This window comes from Erigeron canadensis, chromosome 9 (genome assembly GCF_010389155.1).
Source record: "Erigeron canadensis isolate Cc75 chromosome 9, C_canadensis_v1, whole genome shotgun sequence".
Classification (NCBI taxonomy): Eukaryota; Viridiplantae; Streptophyta; class Magnoliopsida; order Asterales; family Asteraceae; genus Erigeron; species Erigeron canadensis.
In genome coordinates, this window is record NC_057769.1 from 5,422,187 (window position 1) to 5,449,967 (window position 27,781).

At 29.6% G+C, this 27,781-nt stretch overlaps 4 protein-coding genes across 14 annotated transcripts; all 4 read right to left on the minus strand.

The window, feature by feature from the left end:
* Window positions 1-564: 564 nt before the first annotated feature.
* On the minus strand, window positions 565-12,703 carry LOC122581829 (cyclin-C1-2-like). Of its 11 annotated transcripts, none has more exons than XM_043754129.1 (10): window positions 12,629-12,703; window positions 12,412-12,518; window positions 11,289-11,328; window positions 11,038-11,082; window positions 10,835-10,953; window positions 10,603-10,717; window positions 10,086-10,130; window positions 9,717-9,864; window positions 8,928-9,046; window positions 565-859 (listed from the first exon to the last, which is right to left on the minus strand). In XM_043754129.1, the coding sequence occupies exons 1-9, from the start codon at window positions 12,658-12,660 to the stop codon at window positions 8,942-8,944; spliced, it is 756 nt and encodes a 251-aa protein (XP_043610064.1). In that variant the 5' UTR covers window positions 12,661-12,703; the 3' UTR covers window positions 565-859; window positions 8,928-8,941. The 11 variants fall into 11 exon arrangements, with proteins under 11 accessions (XP_043610064.1, XP_043610070.1, XP_043610072.1 ...); XM_043754135.1 differs by having other exon boundaries at window positions 8,923-9,046; XM_043754137.1 differs by lacking the exon at window positions 565-859 and adding an exon at window positions 3,147-3,487.
* Window positions 12,704-16,730: 4,027 nt separating this feature from the next.
* LOC122582181 (chaperone protein dnaJ 20, chloroplastic-like) lies at window positions 16,731-17,627 on the minus strand. Its single transcript, XM_043754540.1, has one exon. The coding sequence runs from the start codon at window positions 17,581-17,583 to the stop codon at window positions 16,930-16,932; it is 654 nt and encodes a 217-aa protein (XP_043610475.1). The 5' UTR covers window positions 17,584-17,627; the 3' UTR covers window positions 16,731-16,929.
* A 5,025-nt stretch (window positions 17,628-22,652) lies between these two features.
* On the minus strand, window positions 22,653-22,997 carry LOC122583079 (chaperone protein dnaJ 20, chloroplastic-like). The gene has a single exon (XM_043755519.1). It carries the CDS (start codon window positions 22,995-22,997, stop codon window positions 22,653-22,655), a length of 345 nt encoding a protein of 114 aa, XP_043611454.1.
* Window positions 22,998-26,012: 3,015 nt separating this feature from the next.
* On the minus strand, window positions 26,013-26,836 carry LOC122583874 (chaperone protein dnaJ 20, chloroplastic-like). The gene has a single exon (XM_043756248.1). The coding sequence runs from the start codon at window positions 26,810-26,812 to the stop codon at window positions 26,177-26,179; it is 636 nt and encodes a 211-aa protein (XP_043612183.1). The 5' UTR covers window positions 26,813-26,836; the 3' UTR covers window positions 26,013-26,176.
* Between the last annotated feature and the right edge of the window lie 945 nt (window positions 26,837-27,781).

The following is a 27,781-nucleotide window of genomic DNA, read 5'->3' on the forward strand; positions in this document are numbered from 1 at the left end:
CTCGGATTTAAAAATTCATCAAAAGTATATCGAATGACATCTTTAATGAAAGAGCATGAAATTTTAAAAACACCCATATAATTTTTATAATTTATCGATGTAGCTTTTGAGATAAAAGATTTTGAATGAATTGGAGGAAGAAATGATTTATGGATGATAGAAAAAAAAATGATTGGTTGAGATTTGAGGAGAGAGAAAGGGTGTTAGGTAAATATAAAATTAATATATAGACATTTTAAAAAAAGTAAATGTTGAAACTTAAAATATAAACAATGAAGATCTGTTTTATAATATAGTATAGATAAATTATCTAATATGATTTATCACCAATTTTTCAAAAGATCATGTCTCTCTACTTTGTTTATCCAATCCTAATCACGTTATGCAACCTTAATATTTAGTGTCACCTCTAAACAAATTTTATGCATTTAATATTGGCCTCATTGGATTTGTTTTCTATAAATAGATCAATAATGATTAAAAATAAATTATGGTTACATCAGTAATTATATTTATGATAATATAAAAAATATGATGTTGATGATGATGATCATAAAAAATAAATTAGGTATTTAAAATATATACTTTTTGATGCATTTAGATATTGTGGATCTCATTACAATAGATTTGCCAAATGATATTCATATCCACTAGGTATTAACAACAATATTATCGAGATATCGAAATCAAACTAGTGTCGGTATAAAAAAACTAGTACCAATTTATACTATCTAATAAAACAAACATCTCTTTTTTCATTTAAACTTTCTACCTTTGAAACACCAAAAATACCCTTCTCCTTGATCGGATAAAGAAAGTAGAGCGCGACAGGAGGCTGTGAGGGTGGCCGGAAGTTTGGCTGGTGGTGGGAATGAGCAAGGATGAAAACTAATGGTTGTTAGTGGCAAGGACGACTAGCAATGAAAATAAAAAATACATGGACACCTAATGATAAAAAAAAAATACAGGCATGAAAATGTGAATCAAACCACAGGAACGATTTGTGACAATTTCTCTATATAATATGTTTAAGTTTGAAATTGTTTACATATGATTTCATAAATTATCATTTTTATATATAAATTATCTAATATGATTTATCACCAATTTTTCAAAGATCACGTCTCTCTACTTTGTTTATCTGATCCTAATCACGTTATGCAACCTTAATATTTAGTGTCATCTCTGAACAAATTTTATGCATTTAATATTGGCCTCATTAGATTTGTTTTCTGTAAATAGATCCATAATGATTAAAAATAAATTATGGTTACATCAGTAATTATATTTATGTTAATATAAAAAAATATGATGTTGATGATAATGATCATAAAAAATAAATTAGGTATTTAAAGTATATGTTTTTTGATGCATTTAGATATTGTGGATCCCATTACAATAGATTTGCCAAATGAAATTCATATCCACTAGGTATTAACAACAATATTATCGAGATATCGAAATCAAACTAGTATCAATCTATATCTATATTATCTAATAAAACAAACCATCTCTTTTTTCATTTAAACTTTCTACCTTTGAAACACCAAAAATACCCTTCTCCTTGATTAACTAATTTAAACATATTCATTTAATAAACCTATAATACCTTGAATGAAATAATTTATAGTATAGATCCCTCAACACTTAAAATAATTACATAACCACCTTTAACATTAATCACGTTTACATTCACCACCATCGTCGCCTCCATCACGGTCCCCACCGCCGCCCCAACCACCGTTACCACCACCACCTCTGCCATCAGTACCCCCACCACCGCTGCATTGCGCGGGCATAAATCTAATTAATCTATACTATTTAATAAAACAAACCACCTATTTTTTCCTTTAAAATTTCTACATTTGAATCACCAAAAATACCCTTCTCCTTGATTAACTAATTTAAACATATTCATCTAATATACCTATAATACCCTTAATGAAATAATTTACTGTATCGATCCCCCAACACTTAAAATAATTACATTACCACATTTAACATTAATTACGTTTATATTCACCACCATCGTCGCCTCCATCACGATCCCCGCCGCCGCCCCAACCACCGTCACCACCACCACCTCTACCACCACTACCCCCACCACCGCTGAATTGTGCGGGCATAAATCTAATTGATGATGAACAAAATCGAACTGAAAGCATAAAACGCCAAAAACCTAAAATACGAAATGTTTTTAGTTTTAACTTTTTGAAAACTTAAAAATTAGGTTTCTTTTCGTATGAAAAACAGATTCATTAAAACCGAACTAAACCAAAAATAAACTTTGCTTAATTTATTTTGTTTATATCATTTTATTATTTATAGGTAGAAATATGTTAATATATTTGGCTTTTGAGTGTTTAAACCAATATCAAGTATATGTTTTAAATGAAATATACTGGATTTAACGAGATGTGTCATACGTGCGTTGTACCGAGAGACATTACATTTTTGTATATGGTAGAATATAAAATTAATAGGATTTTTCAGACGTTTTCTTGTGTGCAACAATATGCAAGATTTATAACGTGTTTTCAGGATTATCTTTACAACATTAAAATATAATGGGGATTACAAAAATGCTAATGATTTGTCATTAAATTGTATCTGTCATACAACATAAAAGTGGAAAAAATCACTTAGAAAACCCAAAAATTGACAATATAGCACGTAAATATTAAAACCCAAAACAATATATTCGTGTTTATATATTCTTTAAAAACATGTATACGAAATATCATGTACTACATATACGTAAAGTTCATATTTATATCGACATATAGATACGTAAGTTCATCGGTAGAAAATAGTTTGTTATTAAAAAAAAATAATGAAAAAAAAAGAGAATGAAAACATAAGAAAAAAATTAACACAAAAAAATGTTAAAGAAAAAAAAAGCAAAAAAAAGATTAAAAGAATGTTGACACGAAATTCAATCCACACAACACTTCGTTGCGGATCGAACATATTGTAAGTAGATTTTGTTAAGTTAGAAATAATGTTTCATGTTAGTTACAAAAGTGTAACATAAGTCAATTTAGAAACTCAAATAGCATTTAACGATCGTTAAGACCCGTTAGAGAAAAGGACCTAACTCCTTTTTAAAAAAAAGACCTAATTTGTAGCAGTTATCGTAACTCCCGTTAAACACCAGAACAAAACTTAACGATCGTTAGGTGATGAAAACCATTATTGTAAGAGTATTACACCATTATTGCTACTCACATAGAAAACTTAACGACATTAATTAACAACTCCGTTAGAGAGGGACTTTTGTTGCAACTGAAACATGTCTTCAGGGACCGCCGTTGCTAAAAAAATCAAGAGAGGGATTGCCGTTGCAAAAAGAAACAAACCACGGGGACCGTTCTTGCATTTAACTCTTATCTTTACATCGATTAACTACATTACTTGTCGCCATCACCATCAGCAGTCACAATCATCGTTACCTTCACCATCACCAATCATCGCTACCTTTACATCTCTGTCCTATCATAGTATCATGGGGAAGGCTACATTATTGAGATTCAACATTCCATGATTTTAGCTAACTAACTTTACATTTGGAATACACCTGTTATCATTATTGCAACTAACGTAAGTTTTTTGTTGTTTCTTATTTGGAATAATATATAAATTTTAGCTGTTTCTGTTGTATATATGTACCAAATCTAGCTCAAAATCACGCCATGAATTACTCCATCAATTACCCTATTAAATATATTAGTGATTATTATATGTATTGATCTTCTTATTTATAATAGATATAGTGAATATCATAATCATGGAGGCTTAGTAGGGGCGAAGTGGACGACCTCACAAGATCGGGTTATTTAAGGGCCTCGTTTTCAAAAAAATATATATATATACATATATAGGTTTTAGGTAAAATAAAACAAATTATTAAAGTAAAACAAATAAAACAATAGATTTTTTTCACTGAAAATCACCGTGCATCATGAAAATCATCTTACATCAATTGCTTTGTGAATCTTCATGCATCAATTTAACCATAATTTAAGGGTCATGATCTTGTCTTATTTGTTTTACTTTAATACTTGTTTTACAATATCCAAACCCTACATATATATGTAAATTATATATACATGTTATATTGTGTGTATATATTTACATTATTATATGTTATGTATTGTATCAATACATTTAATAATTAACTAAAAGTATTCTGATTGGATGATTAAAACGTTACGTACGCACATATATTGGTAATTAGGTCGTCGGGCCAAAATTTTGCTCATAGACTAGGGCCTTTTTCTTTCGGCGCATACTAGACCTAAAGTTCCTTAGGGCTTGCCCTAGTCATAATCATCATAATCATCTTCTAATATATTGTTGATTATCATAGCAATTGTGGTTGATACTAAGATCAAAATTCATAACAGGATCTCATTTGAATTTTGTTTACTAGATTTTAAACCCGTGTTAAATACACGGGCTTACAAACTTTATCAATATTAAATGTTAATTTATTAAAATTTATAATTTAGTTTACAATTTTTATAGTACTAAAAAATTGATCTATATTATAAAACTTTGAGTTTTATAGTAAAATACTAGATATTAGATCCGTGTTCAACACTGGACATGAGGCTTACGATTATATTAATATTATATCTTCATACATTTAAGTCATAAAAGCTTATAATTTTGAAGATATAAGGTTTCAAGTGTTATACTTTGCAAGTTGTAGTACAATAATCACAGGTTTGTCACTGTCATTATTAGCTGAAACATATCGATGAAATTGTTTGTCGTAGTCATTCCACAATGCAGATGCTATTGATGGTGAACAAAAAAAATGTAAATTAATAAGACTTTTTCCAACAAATATTAATATAATTACTAATATAATAATATATTTGGATAATGACTATTAGGATTTTTTATTTATAATTAAAATAAATGATGACATAAGTGGGAACCAGGTTGATAAAATTGAGTCATTTGATTGATTAATAAGTCATTAGGTTTTGAAATAATTTTTTATAAACAATACTTCACATGTTGAAATTTTTTTAATTAATTAAATGATTTAAAATTTTAAAAAATCCCCTCAAGTTGATGGCTAAAAGTAAATATAAGTTAAGTATTCAGGGCTTATGACATGAGTTATTAATATAAATTGAGTCATCCGTGTCAATATATTATGTTACAGGCAAACATTACGATAATGTATTTTTTATTTAATAGTGAAATAATTTAGATGCGTAGCTCTTGATAGTCCATTTTTATCATATAATTGATTGGCACTCCATATAATGATGAACCATTTTTGGGTTACCTTCTGTTATATCTGTTATATGCTAATTAAGTTTTCTTTTTTTGGTTTTCTGTTTCCCATTAAAATTTGTTTGATTGTTGTTCATATTGTTAATGAGCTTGTGTAAGTGTGGATTTTGAATTTTAAGTTTGACAAATTGAAAAAAGATATGCATCAGTAATATAGAAGAAGATTGTTTGGTGATAACTTTTTTTAAGGAGTTGATAAATATAAGTTTATTAGTATTACAGTTGTAGACAATCTAAAGTTTCCTTATCAGAATATACATAGTATGTAATAAATATAAATTAAGCATTTAAGGTTAAAAAATATAAATTATTGATGGAAAAACAAAAAGTGTAAATTAGTGAGACTTTCTCTACGAATATTAATACAATCATATATTTGAATAATGATTATTAGAAATTTTAGTTTATAATTAAACTAAATGATGAAATAAGCGAGAGTCAATTTGATAAAATCGAGCAATGTGATTAGTTAGTAAGTTATTAGTTCAACTGTCTTATAATATATATTAAGATTAAGATTTTTTAAAATATTTTTATCAAAGTTGTTTACTGTGGCATACATAACGATATTTGAATGTTACAAAATTATAATATGTCCATCAAAGTTGTAGATTGTGACATATTTAGCAATATTTTCATATTAAAAAAAATCATAATAGGTCACTATCATTTTATTTGATTTATTGTTATACAAGGTGATATTACATTCTTATTTTACACTTTTAAAAGTTATATCTTATTTTTATATAAAACATGTTCTAAATATTTCAATTAAAACAATGACAATGCTATATGTGTTTCTTATTAAAAAAAAAATACATTTTTATATGCTTTAGTTTTTCTATATGTGTCAAGACAATTATTAAAAACTTCAAAGAAAAGGATAATAGTATAATTACTTTTAAAATCTTTATATATATATACATTATTAAATTTTTATCTATTTGTTAGTAATTAGTTTTATATTTTATATGATAAAACGTATAATTATAATAACAAAATTGAAAACAAAAGTCAACTTTAAGAAGTCGAGAGTTGTGATTGGTCAATAACTTTTTTGAGCAATTGTCTTTAATTTAGTATATTAAAAGAAAATATTTTATGAAAAAAAAATAGAAATAAAATGTTGAAATTTGTTTAATTAGTTAAATGATGAAAATCTAAAATAAAATTCTCGTTGATAACTACAAATTGTAATAACTATAAAATTAAGTACTTAGTAAGGGTAAAAAGTGTAAATTATCGATGTAAAACAAAAAAAAATTGTAAATTTGTGAGATATTTTCTACAAAAATTTGTGAGATATTTGAATAATGATTATTAGGATTTTTAATTTTTAATTAAATTAATAATGACATCATCAATATTCAATTTGATAAAATCGAGAGTTATGATTAGTTAATAAGCTATTAGGTCAGTTGTTTTCTCTCTATAAAAATAGGAGAGGATGGTTTTTTTGATTAGTTGACAACAATGAGTGAATGTCATGTAGGATTTTTTATTATATGTCATATTTACATTAATTTCTAATTTTAAGCATTCCATTATTATTATTTTATTATTTTTATATATTAAACCTATATTACAAATTGTTTTACGACATTTTTTTCTATATAAAATATACGTTTAATTTGATTTACCTTTAAAATTTTATCTTTTTATAAAAACCTAATTAAAAATAAAATCGGTCAACACTAACTTTTTAAATCTTTTAACTATTTAATTATATCTTCAAATTCATTATTAATATTAACATACTAATACTAATATAAATATATAATAATAATTAAAATTTGTTTTTACTAATGTATTATATCTTATAATCTTATAATAATAATAAAAAAATTTAGATATATCTTATAAACTTTAATCAAATATTTTTAAATGATTTATGGTATAACTTAAATGTTCTCCATTATCATTTATAATATAATACCTGTATAGATAATCTTGTCTTCTCTCTATATAACTAACATATGATATGTTTTTTCCAATGTGTTATTTTAGTTTTTGTCATATTAGATTTTTAATAAGTTGTCATTATGTTGTCATGTATGATCTTAATCATCAATTCTAATTATAATCTTAATTATTAATATTTATTTTTTTATTTTCTATATGACTACAAAATGTTTATATAAATTATACTATGTTTTTTTACTAATTTAACAATAATTTTTGTTTTTACAATGAGATTGTTTATTATATTATGTTTATCTATTTAAAAAGGTATTTATTATATTATATTTAATGGAATATATATAATACATTTTTTTATATTTATAAATATTTATACTTATTAGTCATGCTTTAATATATTTTTGATGTATATTATAAACTTTAATTTTATTGTTTGAATAAGTCGTAATCTGACAGATTTTAATATTATCATAAATTATAAATAATAATATAACTATTGGTTATTGTATTTTTGATACGTAAGTTAATCTCGTACAACGTGCGGGTTTAATCTAGTTTAGTATATTTAAAGATTTTGATACGTAAGTTTACTAATAAACTTTACATATGGCTATTTCCATATTTACAATTTACAAGTAACTTATAAATCTAAACCGTAGTAAATGCAAATTATAATGTTCACGTTCAAAAAACTCTTTTATTTCTATCTCATGCTAATAAGAACGACAAAAGATAAAAAAAAAAAAACCAATAATAGATAGCATGAGTTTTCACGTTAAAAAAAAAAAAATAGTATGAAATTTGACGGTTTAATAATCTTTTCTTTCTATATTTTGATATTCATATAAAATGCAATAGTTTTATTTCAGGAAAAAACGAATAAAAATTATTCAAAAAAACAAGTAATTGTAATATTTTACGTAAAAGTAGAAATATGTTAATATTGATGTTCGGGTGTGAACATGAGGCATCGAGAATGAATGAAGAATTATGCACATATATACGTGATCAATACCATTGTGCACATATAATTCGTGAATGGTTCAAACACATGTGAATACGCGAATATATGTCATTACACATTGATGTCAAGATTTGTTTCATTTGCAAGTAGGTAATTATGAATCCTTTTTATATTGAGCTAGATCAGAGTACAACTTTAAACAAGACTATTTTACAAATGTTGTAAAATTTAAAGCATAAAGGATCATACATTATCGATTTTTTTGGAACGATACGTTATCGATTTAAATGTTATATAGTATCGTATCTACGTGTTATTGTTGTCCTTGTATATCTTATGGACTTAAATGTGTTTGGATGAATACTTAGTTATACAAACTTGATGCCCTTTCGATTATGATGCTAAGTTTTCCACATGTCCGGTTTCTTCATTATCTTTTTTATTTTCTTGTTTTAAAATTCCTACATTATATCACCATTCAAAAATAAGCACACAAGCAACACATAATCTGATTTTGTGATAAGGGGTATAACTATAAGAAGCTGTTTATATCTCATTGGTTAAACCAAACAAGCCCAATTACTCAGATGTGTGAAATACTGAAATGAGGTATTTTTGCTTTCAAAACCATGATCACGGCACCGATTTCTTTAACAATGAAGCTACACTAACTGTAGTAACCAGCCATAATAAAAGAGTACAGACAGTTTTTTGTATAGTTGTACCTGACCTGTGAAACTTGATCTATCTTCTTGAAGGGAGCTTCTGAATGGCAGCATTCACCATCTCATCAGTTATTGTTTTGTATGTACCGTAGAAATCTAGTATTTCCATTGCTATGTTCTTCACCTGTCGAACAAATGATCAACACATCACCGGTTATGACAGAAAGAGGCACATACAAGTGCATAAGGTAAATGTGTATATAAGTGCATAAGGTACATGTGTATATCTAGGTCAGTCGGGTAACCAGATAAATCCATATATTTTCAAGCATGTCAAAATAGGTTGAGTTGGGAGTTGGGACGAGTGGACGACACACAAAGACTGTGGTTGTCCATATTGTTTGATTCATATATAATTAATGTACTAAATAGAAACATTACTGTACAGGATAATAAAAGGCCCAACAGAACACATCTCCGCCGCATGTCATCTTAATGAAGTGGTTGGGTAAGCCAGTAAACTTATATACCAAGTCAACACAGGACAAGATAGGCTGGAGAACAAGCCAAGAGTCTTCTCTTACAAGAAAATACAAATTCTGTGAGAATGTAAACTAGTAAATAAGATTAAAAAACCTAAATTTCGTAATTTAAATCTGATAATAAGACAGAGTAAACTGTAAGCATTTAAGTCTGGAAATTTCGGATTGTTTTACCCACTTCACATGTTTCACTTTCAGCCAAGTTTTTACTCCGTTACCCCTTTTGGAGATGATATACAGATTGACCTACTTTTAGGTAACATTCAATGTTGTTAGGAATAGATGGACAAAAGGTTGACTACGTAGCATTACCAAATTCATGTCGACTCGTAGATTTTCAAACCAAGCAGTGTTGTCTTTCTCCTTGACCACGCTAGCTACATAAATGCAGGCTAATCCAATCAGATGTGGTGGGTGTATAAGAATTAGATCCATCTTATATGTGTCATTGACGAGTCCCCTATAAAAAATCAATAGACATGATCAAAAATAGACTTACATTATATTATTACACCACAATGACTAAAACAAAAGGCTTACATTATATTATTACACCACAATGACTAAAACAAAAGGCGTGCTAGCAAATGATATGAAATTGTTTGGAACGATAATGAGACAAAGATAGCCAAAAGCAATATGTTCAGGAAATGTCAAACTAGCTGATGAACAAGTTCTTACCAGGTCAGTTGAGTTGCATCACTCATCCCAGCATCTTGAACGAGTCTGTTCAACAGAAAAGCAAACTGAGCACTATATATTGGCAAAAGTATATCTCCCGAGGTGACACTTTAACCCGTTTACTTATGACTGGATTAATCTAGGTTAGTTATACATTAGCAGGTCAGATGCCGTAACTGGGTCAAATAGGCCAAAGAAGCCCAGAGTGCCTTTTTAATGGACATAATATCTCGTTTAGTTACTATTAAAAACAATAAAAGAACTGAACTCAGTATTGAAACAATAGAAATAACTTAGTAGAAAAAGAAAACTTAGTTAACTATTGTAATAATGTAGTTTCTTTGTTGTCACAATTAACACACCACTATATAATATATTGACCAAAAAAGGTCACAGAACATTTTGGGTGATCCCAATCTGTCTCATTCGCGCAGGTTACCTGGCGGCCCAGGCATTATGCCACTACCAGTCTACCACATCCATAGTCATTAATACAACTTGTAAAAGATATACTTACTGAGACAATGCACGATAAGGATGAAACACGACCAGGTAATAGTTTAGTGCTTCCAAAATTTTCATTTCCGTTTCAAGTATCTCTTTTATTTCACATCGGTACTTTTCATCAGGATCTACAAAGAAAGAAGTCAACAAAAACGTAAATGTTACTAGTACTGCAATATCCGAACACAAACCATTTAATGATATTTAAGACAACGATATTTTGTAGGTTTCAGATAAAGCGTTACAGATTTTCTTTATGTAAAACACAAGAAGTCTTGCTTGCACGGTGCTTTCTTCAGATTTTGCCGCCAAGTACAAACACGACGGAGCAAGTAGACGTGGATCGAATTCAGTCATACTTTTCCTGAAGGTCCAGAGAACAGCCACTTGTAAAAAGTTTATTTTAATATTAGTTCACGTATCTGAGATAGCAGAAAATCAGAAATACCTTGTATAAACACGCCTCATATATGTTACAGCAGTCGCCACTACCCTGAAATAGTAACCAATGAGAGCCTACTAATGCATTTTATTAGGTGTTCGTCAGTGTTTCATATCTCATGAGTACATATCTTTAACAATGATAGCAAGTTACATCAATGCATCAAAAATATAATGACTAATTACTGAATCTAAATGGAAAAATATAGCTAATATAGAGAATAAATATATTTGTAACTGCAACAACTTGAGGCTAACCTTTGCCTCACTTTCACATTTTGAGCCAATCTCGCAATGTCTGGAAGGAAAACCAAAAGAAAAAGAATACAAGATTACTAAATATACTACAAGCAGTCAGACATAAAATCAATCTGCAAGTTCATTATCATGCTGATCAGAGATAATGCTATTGGATAGTTCCCTCTTTTTAAAAACCTTAAAAGAAATTTACGTAATATGGTAAGCTTTATAACTTTGAAATATATGGTTTTTGGAAGTGTGCCATCAAGTGTAAAATAAAAAGAAGTGACAATCAACAAAGCCCAGAGCCTCAGACGATTACAGGACCTAACTGCTAACCAAAATATGTGAAAGCTTGATTTCAAAAGAACAAATAAGGTTTATCATCCTAGTGAAGGAGCAAACAAGAAGTGGAATTTGTAAAACATCAAAAAAAGACAACAAGAATCCTAGTTCTTCTAACGCAAAATGTTAGATCTCAACAACCAAAACCGCAATTTTGTCCACAATGGATCGCAGATTTGTTTTAAGTGACCACATAATGATCTCCTAGGGTTCGCCCATCTGGTTGTACACTTGAATGAAAATGCTCATCTACATAGCTATTAAGGAATTTGTCATGCTTGTGGCTCCAAAACACAGTCTGTCATATAAGGCCTTAAACTTACAGATTAATCCAATATACCTTTAGCCCTCTCTAGTCCAAGACCAATGTCGGACTCGCATAAAGTATTACGTAACATCCACATGAAAAAGTTTTGAATCATGTCCATAAGCCTCAAAAGAATCCAATATTGGATTCATCAATACATCATCCCAGTGTCTGTCTCACGTTCTAACCTCCTATGGTAAACATCTTTTCGGTGGCCAGGGAAAGGGTTTAAAAACGGTCAGAGGATACCCCGATTAGGCCACGTACATTTAGTTTACAACGAAAAAAGAAAACTTTTTTCCGTTTAGTTTACATAATCTACACCAATGCAGACTAACAAGGAACAATTTATGAGTTCATCCAGATGAAAAAAACACATAGTCGAACACAAAACATATAGATACAAAACATGATCCAATCAATAACACAAAAACATCTAAACAAACAAACAAACCAGAATAAAATAAATATATAGATATAGATACATACAATTGGTCATATGCAATTTGATGAGCTTAAAATCATCAAGTGTAATTCCTCTTTCCTTATCAAGATTATGCACAACATTCACTTCTTCTTGCTCCAATAATTCTTTGCTACAAAACAATTTTAATTATATATATAGATATAATATATATCACTAAAAAAAAAATCATCAATTGATGTAACAAGATTAAAATTTTAAAAATTGCAGACGGAATCTTACTAGTGCGTAGATGTCCAGAAATTAGTCGCCATTTTTGTTGTTTTGTTTGCACGAAATGAAATGTAGTTGTAGAAATTGCAGGTTATGTTATATTGAAATAAATTCAGGTTTGGGCTATTTAATATACAAATGGGCCTGTTAAGTCATCGATTTTGTTTAACGGGCTTTTTGTCATTTTTGGGCTTGAATTCAAGATTAGGCCCATAACATATGAAACCCAGTTTGAGGCAAACCCTAACCCTAATTTTGTTTTGTCACATCTAAAAATTTCAACCCTCATCAACATCGAAAACGTACGCTCCACCTGTCAGAAATTGTCACCTCAACTTTACCCTATTCTGATATCTACCTGCCTTTATATATAGGCCCTATTCTCAACAATACCTCAAATAACAATAACAATCATCCATCAATTATTATTCCCTATAGTTTCAAAAAAAAAAAAGTTTATAAATTATGCCGTACGTGATTCTATCTAATTATTTTTCCAACTCGGTTCAGTTTTAAAACCAGAACTATTATGAGTATGGCGGTTTTGAAACTGATCTGAATTGGACGAATGATATAGATAGTATATTATAAGTCTTAGTTTATTTATAGTCGTGTGATGAAATCTATCAAATTGTTTGTTCAATTCAGATCTTTTTTAAAACTGCAATGAATCATTATATGGTTTATTTGGTTTTGAAATGTATCTGAATTGAACGAATAGTGGATAGCTCTGATTTATATCTGATCTAAATTGATAGTTTTGGTAAATAAAAATTAAAAAAAAAACACACAAGGTGTTGATTATTATTTTATTTTTTATTTGCTTTTTTATTATTTATTGTACAATATGTTTTAATGTTGACTTTGTAACAGGATTACCATGAATGAGGTGTGGAGCTAACTACTCTTTTTTTAGTACATATCTGAACATATAGTTTCTTTCAATCATATAAAGCAATGATTAATTTGTTACATATGTCTAAGAATTTGGTATTAAATTTCTAACATGTTTCTAAGCTTATCATATTGATCACATATATATAATTATATAAACAGCTTTTATATAAGTTGCAAGATGTACAGTTTAGGATATATGTTACAAGATGTACAGTTTTGGGTTATATATTACGTCAACGTTTGTTACATCAAGTTAAAAAAGCTAGTACGTGGTAGTACAGTTTTGGATTATATATTACGTGGTAGTAAATATATTGTTATTGTTGTAATTATTATTATTATTATTATTATTATTATTATTATTATTAATATTTATTAAATTTTATAACGATATTATTTATTTATTTGTATTTATTAAGTTAAATATTAATATTTTATTATATTTATTATTATTAAAATTATTTTTTATAATTATTAACTTATTATGGTTTTTTTAATTTAATATAATTTTTATTACTTTAATTTATAATTATTATATTATTATAATTATTCTAGTTTTATTATCTTAATAATTGTTATTGTTTATATTTTATCAATATATTATAAAAATTTAAATAGAGGATAATTTTGTTATTTATATAATCTCAATTCAGATTTTCTTAGCTGAATTTTGTCAACCAGACATATATTAAAATTTATAACTTTCCAATTTCAATTTTTTAAAATTTGAATTCCGATTCTAATTTCATCAAAAACATTCTGCAAACAAAACGCCTTCTTTGGGGTTGGCTGGACTTGTTACTTGCAATTATTTCTTGTGTAACGTCAGACTTTGTAAAGCTTCTTTATATATCTTTTAAATTAACAAAATGGACGGTTGAGAAATATAATAAAAACGAATTTATGTAGCGTGTTAGATTCGAAGCTGTGACACTTTTATTTTGCAAGAGTAATATTAAAAACCTATTTTGCTAGGATACATTAAAGAAAAGAAAGAAAGAAAGAAATAAAAATGTAAAGTGTGTATTTTTAAGCACCAATACCTCCTCGTTAGCCTTACTTTTATCTAAGTAAAGAGTCTATTTCTATTTTTAACCTAAATAGTAAAAAAAGCCTTTCAACATTCTCATAAAATGAGATCAAACCCATAATCTCTGCATTTAAGTGAACCATGTTATTTTTTGCTAGGATACATTGTAACTTAATATTGCTAGTATTATTTGAAACTGGGTCTATCAATATTTTCATTTTCTACATCCGGCACCAAAAACTATAGGGTTAAATATGTTAGAAGTTGTTTTTTATTATTTAGTTCAAGGTCTGTGAATTGCTTGAATTGATTTACGAGTATTTGGTAAATGTTTCTTGCATTGTGTTTGTTCCTAACACTATAGTATCGATATTTTCATCATACGATTTTTAATTTCACTTATGCACGTGGTAACAAACTTAAAACAAACCATAGATATGATCAAACAATTGAACATAACTTTACAAGTCTTTGTTAACTTTAAAATGTTAAAGCAAAGTTTATTTCTAAAAGTCAGATTTTATTGTGAACATAGACTAAATCAATAATACCTATACTAAAAGTGATCTAGACTAAGTATATAATAATCTACAAAGTTTTAATTTATTTCTAGAAGAAAAAGACATCCACGGTGCTAAATCAAGCCTTAATTGCTCTGGGTCCGACCCATGGTCCCCTGTTTCATGTCTTTGTTCACGTATTCGAGCCGCGCAAGACATCCTCTGACCCCGATCCACCGTGCTCTTTCATTGCAGCTCCACAAGCTGCACCCACCACGACTCGATCTCTCCAACGTGCCTTCTCCTCTGATCTCGCCTCAAACCGTGATCCTTTATTCCCAAAGAAAGCCAAATGTAACCCTTTAGAAAACTTATACTATCATACATACCCTTTAAAAGGCATGATGCGTGTATGTATAGTGAAGGAGAAAACCGGAAGACCTTTACTAATCTATTGGACCTACTTTGGCAACAAAAAAGAAACTCCTTTAAAATAGGCAAACAAATACATGTACATACAACAAACTAAAATTGTCTTACCTTACTTTATATAGATTTCAGCCAAATAAAGTGTTACTTGTAACAAGGTTAATATTTACCCCTTATAAAATAGCATACCCACGGTACATATATTTTGTGAGATCACTATAAAGTACAAAACTAGAATTAATTTGGGGACAGGGAAAAAGTCAACCCGACCAAAGCATTTGCGGCGACGTCGCCGCTAATACTTTGACACTGACAGGGGGCCCGCTTTTTTCTCTGCCAGATTTACCATTACAGACATGGGGCCTACAGTATTAGCGGCGACGAGGCGACGTCGCCACTAATACTTCCTGGTCGGATTTGACTTTTTTTTAGCCTGGTGAGTTTACGCTCCTCGTTAATTTGCGGGTTTGAATTTGTTCCCAGCTTTATGAGAAGATATCCAAAGAAATTTGCTTATTACTTGAGCTTCATCTTTAGAAAAAGCTCAATTGGGTCTAAAGGATCACAAAATTTGGTTTTTCTATTGATCTAAAGCTTTTGCAAGTGAGGATGGTTTAGTTATAGCATTTACTCATTTACATTTACAATTACAATCAGAATTTTATTTATAGGTATACTTAGGATTGTAATATCACTTTAAAAAAAAATATAATTCTTATATTACTAGTATGATATGCATGTAATGCGATAATGATGGTAATGTCATGGTTTTTTTTTATTAAATGTAAACGTTGAGTATATCATAATCACATTTTTCTATCGCACTCAACTAAGTTGGGTTGTCAAACATATGTCTATCTATGAACTGATATAAGAAAATGATATACCCTTGTAAAAATTGGTTTCAAAATCTTTTAAAAAATCAAATGATGAAGGTATATGAATTATACTAAATTTTTTTTACCTAATTTTACCTCTTGTTTTTCTTAACATCATTTGAAGTAAGATTTGGTTGATAGCCACTACCAAATGGACTAAGTCCACATCGTTTGTCTATATTTAATTAGCGACTTAAATTTGCTATCTAAAACACCTAATCAAGTAGCTACCTTTAAGGCTTTAATTATGGAAACTTTGAATTGTCGTGTTAAATCTCTTGATGTTGTTTTAGTTTTTAATTTTGTGGTCAGTGTCATTATTTTCATCATAACATGTGACAATTTAGTGATTTACTTAATGAAAAAGACAATGAAAATTGAAAAGAACTATTGATTGATCTAAAATAGATCACAAGTCTTAATCGTATACTCCATATTTTCAAAGTTACAACCGAAAGACTTACTGTACACATTGACTAATCGATCTAGAATAATAAAAGGTAGACAATAATGTACAAAGTTTTAATAATTAATTCTAGAAAGAAAAGGACATCTACGTAACTAAACCAAAAGCCTTCATTGCTCTGGGTCCGACCCATGGTCCCCTGTTTCACGTCGTTGTTCCCGTATTCGGGCTGCCCACGACATCTTACGACCTCGACCCACCGTGCTTTTTCGTTGCAGCTCTTCGACTTGCATCTCCCACGACTCTCTCCACCGTGCCTTCTCCTCTGATCTCGCCTCAAACCGTGACCCTTTATTCCCCGAGAAAGCCAAGTGTAACCCTTTTGAAATACTGCTATCATACATAGCCCGAGCTTCGGGGTCAGATAACGTCTCGTACGCTTCTTGAACTTTAATAAACCGCATGGTGTATTCATCAACCCGATCAGGTGGTGACACATCCGGGTGGTACTTTAATGCCATTTGTTTGTATGCTTGTTTGATCTCGGAGAGTGAAACGCTCTCCGAGATGCCTAACAAGTCATACAACGTTTCTTCTATTATCGGTTTATATAAGGTACTTGAAGCCGTGGATACGGCCTTTGGTACTAGCTTAGAGTTTTTATTTATTGAGAGTAACGGATTTTTAACACGATTGTTATTATGTAATAAGTTGATTGAAATATCAGGTGATGGAATTGATATGAATGAATGTTTGTATGAATTTGAAGGAAGAGTGAATTGGGTTTGAATTTTTGAAGAAATGGATGTGGAAGAATGCATCATTTTTGTGGTAATATTTGATAGGATTTTAGATTTTGTTAAAGAAATAGATATGATCAGATACGTGTATATATAGTGAAGGAGAAAACCCGAAAACCTTTACTAATCTATTGGCCCCGTCCCCTATTTTGCCAATAGAAAAAGAAGCTTCTTTAAAACACGCAAACTCAAACGTACGCACATAAGTGTCACACATAACAAAAACTAATATTGACTTTTTTCACTCCTCTAGAATTCTAGATTTTTGCATAGTAATATGTTACGGATTTAATAGCTTGCTTGGAATGTGGTTAAGATTCATTTGAATAGTAGCCTGCTTGGAAGATTAATGATTATCAAATGGTATACGGTATCAGGAGTTTTTCATCCAATTATTTTTTTCCCCCAATTTTAATAGCTTTTTAATTTAACAGAAAATGATAAAGGCAATTCTCAATGTCAAGCGGCGACTTCGTTTGCATTTGACTGTGAATGTAGATGACGTCTGGTAGTCAAGCCTATCGTAAATTTGTATTTCAGGAAAACCTTTATGACACCAAAGATTTGAACTTTCGATCTCATTAATAAAACCTAAATGCCTCGTCACTTTGTGTGAATATTATCAGCAAATTCATTAGTTTACCACATTAGAATTAACTCCATTACGTCGGTAACAAGAATATAGCATTTACTTTTGATTCATTGGGTATCTCAACTTCGCATGGTCTCAACTTTACTATAATGCATGCATTGAATTTATATACAAACTTAAAACGCCTAATGTTCGGATCAGAATGTGAGGATACTTAAAAGAATAAAAACGAGAAGATGACCCGGAAAAGAAAAAAAAATCCCCGAGCGGTTTTTGCCCCTAGTTCCTTTTAGATAGTATTACAAATTGATCCGGGTCAACACGGAAAAGAATAACACACAAAGATTAATGACAGTTTTAACAGTACTGGATTCCGTCTTCTAATACGTGTACATCTTATTACTCTATTTATTAGACTAGTGGGAGCAAGGCCTCTTTTAAAAAGGCCTCCTTTAAAAGGGTTACTTCTTTCAATCCTTGGAGCAAGGCCTCCTCTAGAAATCCTCAAAAAGCTTACAACTTCATTACCGAAAGATAAATGAATGAACATTGGTCAAAGGGAAAAGAAAAGAGTGATCATGTCTGATTTTAGACAAGTTGGACTTGTTTTTTTTTTTCCCCGGGGCGGTGTAGGTAGCATCTCCGGTGGAATTTTGTGACGTTCTCAAGGTGGTCCTCACAGTTTTGTTTTCTGTTTCATTGCAAGTGTCACTAACTTTATAGTATATTTATCGGAAAAATTCATAAAAAGATAATCTATTCACACAAATTTTCTATTAAAGGTGATCTATTTATTTTTGTCTATTTAAAGGACCCTATTTCCTAAAAATTCCTAATAAAGGGTATCTCTTTAATTTTTGACAAACGACGCCCGTTAAGTGCCACGTCACAGACATTAATAGTATAATATTACAAATCCGATGACATGACATCAGTGACGTGGCACATAATGAGCGCCATCTGTCAAAAACTAACGAAATATCCTTTAGTAGGAAATTTTTAGAAATAGGGTCCTTTAAATAGACGAAAACAAGATAGGTTACCTTTAATAGAAAATTTGTGTAAATAGCAGAGGTGGCTCAACAGTATTATGGGACTAGGCGATCGCTTTAGGCCCCCAAATTTCCAAGGCCTCAAAATCTTGTATATTAGACTTAGTGTTTGAATTTTGGATTAAGTATCATTATATAATTTGCATTACAGTAACGCCTTTTTGATTTTTGCATCAACATCTGCATATTTTTTTATTACTTGAAGTTCAATAACAAAAGACGAGCTACTTTTTTTTTTTACTTTAGTTTATATGGTAATGAACTAGGCCTCCAAAATTAATCTCGTTTGAGACCTCTAAAAACCTTAAGCTGCCACTGGTAAATAGGTTACATTTTTATGGATTTTTCCCAATATTTATCTGATGTAGCTGTTGCTCCAATTATTCAATATGTGGCTTGTAAAATATTTGAAATGATTATAACTTCATAACATAATTTCTTGGAATAATAGGTGATTTAGGTTTATAGGTAAGCTGTATGGGTTAGTAACCGTAATTACATTATCTTTTTATAGATTTTTTCCAATATTTATCTGATGTAGTTGTTGCTCCAATTATTCAATATGCGGCTTGTAAAATATTTGAAATGATTATAACTTCATAACATAATTTCTTGGAATAATAGGTGATTTAGGTTTACAGGTAAGCTGCATGGGTTAGTAACCGTAATTGCAATTTTTAAATGCTCAAGTAGTTTATAGTTTTAGATCAAATAAAACAAGTATTAAAGTAAAACAAATAAAATAATAGTTGAAAATCACCGTGCATCAAGAAAATTATTGTGTATCAATTGGTTCGTGAATCTTCAAGCATCAGTTTAACCATGATCTAAGGGTCAAGATCATGTCTTATTTGTTTTATTCTAATACTTGTTTTACAATATCCAACCCATATAGTTTATTTGTTAAGTTGTTGCTAATCAAGCATCAATTATTCCAGTTTACTTATCTACCAATAAACTAAAACAGGATTGACATATTCTTAAAATGACACGTGGCGTAATCTTTGATCGACAAGTGTCATTTTAATTTATTTATTTTATTAAATTAGTTTTTTTAATTATAAATAGATTCAAATTCCTTATTAGACTTATAATTAAACTCTAACTCTTGACTTATTAATACATATTAAATTTCTTTATTAGAATTATAATTCAACTCTAACTCTTGGTTTATTAATAATACAAAAGACATAATAACCTTATTTGATTGATCGTTTCCCATTAATAAATTGTCATTTTTTCCCTCAATTATTCAACTCTTATTATTTATATTACATATAATAAGTTATTAACATGAAGACTTAAAAATTTTGAGTTTACGATTTGAAATCATAAGACTATTTGTCGTCATCCATTATGCTTACAAGTTCCGTTTTTGATGTGATTCTAAAAATTTAAGGTAAATATAACCTCTAAATAAACATATATTATATTTATCATTACCGTTTTTATTATAATTTAGTTTCGATCAGCGGTTCATTTTAACCATAATTTATTATATACCAGTAAATGATGTATGAGACATATTCGAATTTCTTTTTGATACAATTTAAATAACTACCGTACATCGTATGGGTATTAGAACTAATTTATTTATATATTGCGATCCATAGTTTTTTCTTAAATTTAGAGTCTCGTAATATAATTAAATATATACGAGTGTTTATCTCGTATAATGAAATACTAGGATAATGAAATATCGAACTTTATGCTTAAAGTTTAGATCAATTTTATGCTACAAAAGGGCCAAGGTTCATCACAACCTTAACAAATTCCCTGTTATTTTTATGAATAAGTTAATAAAAATTTTGATTCATAGTTTATGTAGCACAACTTATCCACGCTTTTATACTATATTATAAAAAAATTGCTTCAGTCCTTTATCTTTTACAATATCTCTATTAACCATTTACATCAATTACTTTTACATCAAGTATCTACATCACTCGACGTCGTCTTTACAACCAACAATTGTCCCTCACCACCACATCGTTGTCGTCATGAACACGGTAGCTGACACAAACACCGCCACATTGTGCAGATACATTTATAGTCAAAGTGAAAAACTTTTGGCTACCTTAAAATAAAAGGTTTTGCTAAACTCAGTTCTTAGGCTTGTAGTTAAAATATATTAAATAGTTGTATATTTATTATAAAAAATTAACGGTGGAATTTTGATATGAAAACTATAATTTTTTTATGCATATTAAATACAACCGTTTAACATTTCCCTAAAATAAAAATCTTGGTTCACCCCTTGAACCATAAAGTAAAGTAATTAGAAAATGCTTAATGTGTATATGAAACTTTTTTATTTTCATATCAAAATTCCATTAATATAGATTACTATCTTTAACAAAATCTTTAATTAATTATCAATATTTTCCCAGTGGTAATTAATTACTATATTCATCCCTATCTGTAAAGTAGGGGTGAACAAAAACCAACCGAAAACCGCAAAAACCATAAAACCAAAAAATACAAACTGAAAACTCAAAAAAACCAATGGTTTTCGGTTTTGATTTTCTAAAAACCGAAAGTTATGGTTCGGTTTCGTTTTCATATGAAAAACAAAACCATAAAAACTAAACCGAACCAAAAATATATATTGTTTACATATTGTTATATTTATATCTTATTATTATTCATTCTTATTATATGTATGTAAGATATTTTCTTTTGTTAGTTTACAAAACATGCAATACCAATTTTATGTTTTAAGTGAAAATACATAACAACATTGATTCGGTTTTAATCAATTGTATATCGAAAGAACGTGTGAAAGATGTAAGTAGTTATATATAAAATTTATTTGAAGTTAGTCTAACCTTTTTTGATGGATTTATTGTCATTATTATTGCATTATTCATGCTACTACATTGTTTGGAAAAGTTATTGATGTGTAATCATAGCGTATAAATTTTAAACTTTTATAGCTCAAGTTTGCGTAAGCGTTAAAAACCGAAAAAAACCAAAAAGTCAAACCGAAATAGACCCAACCGAAAAACCAAAGCCCAATGAATTTAGATTTAGAAACCGAATTATAACGGTTGGTTTTTAGCTTTAAAAAAAACCGACTCAAACCGAAGTGTATCTCCCGCTGTGAAGTACAAATTAATCAAACGTAGTGATTCTAAACTACTTTCTTTCACGTCTTTCTAAGCTTACACAATACTCTATAAATGCATTTAATAATTAAAAATAAATTAGGAACAATGTACTACGTACCACTAAAAATATTCTTTTCAATAAAATACAAGTACGAGTATTTGACAAGTATTATATGATTATGCAAGCGGCTTCTATAACAAGCGAACATGGTAGTTGCATAATAACCGGTATATCCTATGTATCAACAATGACATCTAATCTTAATCCCAATCCCAATATATCATAGTACAACTGAACATATTTTAAAATTAAATATTGCAGAAAGGACGTGCAAGTTGTTAAATCGACCCTAATTGATCCGTGTCGGACCTATAAGGCCCAGTTTTGATCCGTTGATCACGGATCCGAGCTGCCCATGACATCCTCCTATCCCGACCCACCTGGGTTCTGCTCCTACATTGCAACTCGGCAATTTGCACTTGCCACGACTCTCTCCATTGGGCCTTTTCATCATGTGTCTTGGAAAAAGCTAAATGCGAGCCCTTGGCAATACTATTGTCATACATAGCTCGGGCTTTCGGGTCAGATAATATCTTATATGCTTCTTGCACCTTGATAAACCTTATAGTATATTCATCAACCCGATCGGGTGGTGATACATCCGGGTGGTACTTTAATGCCATTTGTTTGTACGCTTGTTTGATCTCCGAGAGTGGGACACTTTCCGAGGTACCCAATAAGTCGTATAATGTTTCCTCTATAATATGTGTCTTAAGGCTATTTGTGGCCGAGGACACGACCTTTGGTACTAGACTAGAGTTTGTTTTAATTGAAAGTAATGGATTTATAGCATGTGTGTTACAAGAAATATTATGCGATGGAAATGATATAAATGACTGTTTGTATGAAGTCGAAGGGAGTTTGAATAATTGGGTTTGAGTTCCAGAAGAAATAGAAATTGAATTCATATTTTTGTGTTGGCCGGGTTTGCTGTAGTGATGGAAATTAATTGTATGTGTGTATATATAGAGAAGCAGAATAGGAGAAGGGCATTTCCTTTGTCCCACCGTCTAAGCAAAAGGCCTTTTTAAAACCCACACTTTTTCTTTAAGTAAACATTCACACGATATTTTTATTTTATGTTTAGTGTTAAAAATTTTCATTTCAATTAGTCCATCAAGTTAATATAGGGTTTATCATTAATTAATGGATTATTCTCCGCGGTATGCGGCGGCAAAAATAGTGACAACGGATATTGGTGTTTTCAGCATATAGTTTTTTTGAAATTAGAATTGAATATAAAAATAAATATGTCGTTGAGTCCCTAAATTTACCGTTAAAAAAAGAGTGGTATTCGTGTATGTTTTTCATATATTTTTTACCTTGTTACTTGGTTAGTTTGAGATACCTAACTAAAGAGGTTTGATATTCATATATTTTATGTGGGCATCATGATATACTTACAAGTAAGCAACATTTGTGGTGAATTTGTGGTGGTCTAAAAAGGCCGTAAAACTTCTTCCTCTGTTTATATTTATATTTAAATCAATGTTTTGAAAACTGATTTTAAACCGGGTCTTGATGGGCTGTCAATATTTACCTAGATTTTAATGGTCGGTTTAACCATTTTTTTAAATTCTTGAAATTTTATATTTTGCTAAAGTTCTTTCAAAAAATTTGTATAATTAAACACTATTGTTATTTTTTTTTATTGTTTATAAAACTTTATAAATTTCATTTCATATCATTTTTGGCTATTATCATTGGATTGTAACAAATTTAGTAACAATTATACCCCTCCATCCCATATTAAATGTTCAGTTTTGACTTTTCAAGTCTTTTTATTTCAAATTTGACCGTAAATATCTTTGTTTATGTCATATAATAGTTGATGAAAGTTATATCATTGGAAAGTGTATTGAAAATCTCAATCCGTCCATATATTTTATATGAAGTGTTATATATTACAAATGAAAATCTTTACGGTCAAAGTTAAAAGCATAAGACTTGACAAGTCAAAATTAGACCTTTAATATGGGACGAGGGGAATATAATATAAATAGAATAAATAAATAAAAATAGCTAACCGGTTGAACCAGTTAGTTCGACTAGGCGTGAGAAGTTTTCGATTCACTAAAAAAAACTTGTTTTTAAAACACTGCTTCAAACGATCCAAACAACTAGCAAAATGATTTTTGTATGAGATATAGATACGAAACTCAAATTATCCAATATATACACATCTTGATAAGAAGACTCAATTATTGGAAAAAACTTTTTATTACCTAAGAGGCTAAAAGACCAACATCAACTACGTACGTATCATTTTTGTTTATACACCACGAATTCATATATTCTAAAATGTTGTACTTACGATGGACGAGTATAATGTAGGTCTAGGTAGTAGTGTACGTAGTTACGTACTGTATGTGAACAAAATTGTTGATGCACATATCTTCACCACTTACACAACTCTTTAATCTTGGATTGTTTGACAAAGTCGATTCAATCTTTAGAAAAAGACTCCAGATTACCGGGCCAAAAGTTCACTCGTGTTTACATTTGTTTCTTTTTTTATTGTATTTTTTCATTCATACGAGTACATATATATAGTTATATATATAGGTTTTAGGTAAAATAAAACAAGTATTAAAGTAAAACAAATAAAACAATATGTTTTCCTTCACTGAATATCACCGTGTATCATGAAAGTCATCGTGCATCAATTGCTCGATCCGTAAATCTTCGTGCATCAACTTAACTGATAACCATGATCTATGGATCAAGATTTTGTCTTATTTGTTTTACTTTAATATTTGTTTTACAATACCCAACTCATATATATCACGCACGTACACCTTGGGTTTGCCTACTTTAGTACGTACCTCTTATATTCGTCTTTCTTTACCGACATAACTTTTCTTTATTCGCCGTTTAAAAGAAAATTAATTTTTCTTTGTTTGTTTGCTGTGAATATTTCACACAAGCTTTACACAATTCATTACGGCTTTTTCCTTCCTCATGGTCTCCGTTTTTTCTTTCTAGAAATACATACACTTTCCCCTCCATGACTTTGTCCATATATACCTAATTTTCGTTAGTACCGGGTTCCCGAATCCCGCAAATCAAGAAAGATTGGTCTCGGTTCCATTTTCATTATGTACTATTTTGTGGTATTGGGATCGGGGCGATACATGAAAAAAAGAAAAAAAAAATTTTGGGAAACTATGCTCATCCTTACATGTGATTATTTTCTTATGGTTTCTTTAAGGCATTCAAAAATTGTTTAAAGTTTTAAAGATTTTGACTTTTCCAAATTTCAACTTTAGGACTCTCACCAACCAGTCACAAAACTTACATGTGAGAGTTAAATCACATAACACTATTAAAAAGATATAACAATGAAATTTAAAATATTGTATATGTTTTTATGTTAATTAAGCAGTCGTTAGTCCCGTGTTGATATCATGTAATAATTTATTAGTATCTATGTGTTTTTATGTTAACTAGCTAGTCTTTTTTCATTTAGTCTCACCAAATTAAGTATTCATAAATATTACTCACATAGTATGAGTGTCTTACTTGTAACGAAAAATAATTATAGTACAAAGTTTAAAAAAAAAGACTTTTAATGTTACACCAATTATAAAATGAGATGAAAAAGTATAAAATAAAAAGTCAAAAAGTATGACAACTAATTAATAAAACTAGCAAGTGAGTTGTAATTTTGTTAGAGGCAGCAGTAGACATGAAGCAGACATAATCTAGGCATAAGTTTGATTAAAAAACATATATCAATGTTATAATATCTACGCAAAGTAATCGATTAATTAGTTCTATAAGCAAAAGAATGCGAACATAGCTAAACCGACCCATATTGCTCTGGATCTGACCCACTGGATTCGATATGTTGCTTTCGAACCCGAGCTGCCCATGACATCTTCTTAACCTCATCCACTTTACTTCGTTTCAGCTCCGCGAGCTGGGCCTGCCAGGACTCTTTCCATCGTGCCTTCTCTTGTGATCTCACCTCAAACCGTGACCCAGAGAAAGCCAAGTGTAAGCCCGTTGAAATACTACCATCATACATAGCTCGAGATTCTGGGTCAGATAACGTTTCATACGCTTCTTGCACCTTGATAAACCTTTCGGTATACTTGTCAACTTGATCACACAGTGACACGTCCGGATGGTACTTTAAAGCCATTTGTCTGTACGCTTGTTTGATATCTGAGAGTGTACAACTCTCAGATATACCCAACAAGTCGTACAACGTTTCCTCTGTTTCTACCGTGTAAAAGGTGTTGGTGGCCGCGGATGTGGCCTTGGCTAGTATATTAGAACTTGTTCTTAATTTTTTTATTCGTGGGTTGTTGCTTATGACACGAATTTTATTGTGGAAGCTAAAGGAAGTATGGTGTGATATAAGATTGTGCGTGTTTGAGGGAAAATGGAGTTGGGTTTGGATTCCTAAAGAAAGGGATTTTGAAGAATTCATTTATATTGTGTACGTGGTGTGTTGAATTGGGGACACAAAATCACAAATGATGAATGCAACTATATATATATATAGCGGCTATCAACGCCTCGCGATTTATTTTTCAAATATCCTTGAGTATAATTATACTTATAATTATTATAAGGAGATAAGTTAAGACTATAATAATTCCAATATATTATTGAAATCAATATATTGGTCATCGACATTTTGAATAATTTTAGTCAATGATTCGACTTACACAGACATGATATTTTATATAAGCGGATAATGTTTAACTTCTGTATTAATTAAGGTCGATCATCCGAAAAAATGAGTTGTTATATATACTCCGTATTGAATAAGATGCATGAAACTAATAAGATTTGAATCGTGGACTTCTTATAAAATAATCCAGAATGTTAACCAATAAATCATTTTCAAAACCCAATTTAACGAGCTTTGTACCAAACATTTCCCAAACCATATGCACACCTATAGGCTATAGTGTAGCTTATATACAATATTTTGCAACATGCATTACAACAAATATACTATTTGTTAATATTTTGAAAAAGTGTAAATAAGTTGGTCAAATTGTGTCAATAGGATTGGTGACCATTTATACAATTTTGGATATTGAAATGATTTTATCTGGGTTAAAGTTATACTTTCTATATTTATGAGAATAGATTTTAATTAAAGATTTTTCGAAAGTCCTAACTAAGTTGTATATTGGACAGTCGTGTACTTTATGTGTAGAAGTAAGATATATCGTCGTTCTGGAAAAAAAATTGTCAATTTATTAATAATTTTAAAAAATATATATTACTCCTATTATGAATCCAATTAAAGTTAGTAATATATCCATTTTTGAGAGATTAGTTAAGATTAAGTGGAATTGAGATTTATTTTAACCACCAATTTTATGTGTTTAGTGAAGTGATTTGGCCTTTAGGTCATTTTCATTATATCACAAGTGGCTCCTTT

Excerpts from the sequence above, each read along its gene's own strand:
- LOC122581829 (XM_043754129.1), bottom strand. The coding sequence starts at position 12,660 with ATGGCGACTAATTTCTGGACATCTACGCACTA. Across the intron at positions 10,954-11,037 it reads ATGAGGCGTGTTTATACAAG|GAAAAGTATGACTGAATTCG; the intron begins GTATTTCTGATT and ends CTGGACCTTCAG. Across the intron at positions 9,865-10,085 it reads GATGCAACTCAACTGACCTG|GGGACTCGTCAATGACACAT; the intron begins GTAAGAACTTGT and ends GATTTTTTATAG.
- LOC122582181 (XM_043754540.1), bottom strand. The coding sequence starts at position 17,583 with ATGATGCATTCTTCCACATCCATTTCTTCAAAAATTCAAACCCAATTC.
- LOC122583874 (XM_043756248.1), bottom strand. The coding sequence starts at position 26,812 with ATGAATTCTTCAAAATCCCTTTCTTTAGGAATCCAAACCCAACTCCAT.
- LOC122583079 (XM_043755519.1), bottom strand. The coding sequence starts at position 22,997 with ATGGCATTAAAGTACCACCCGGATGTATCACCACCCGATCGGGTTGAT.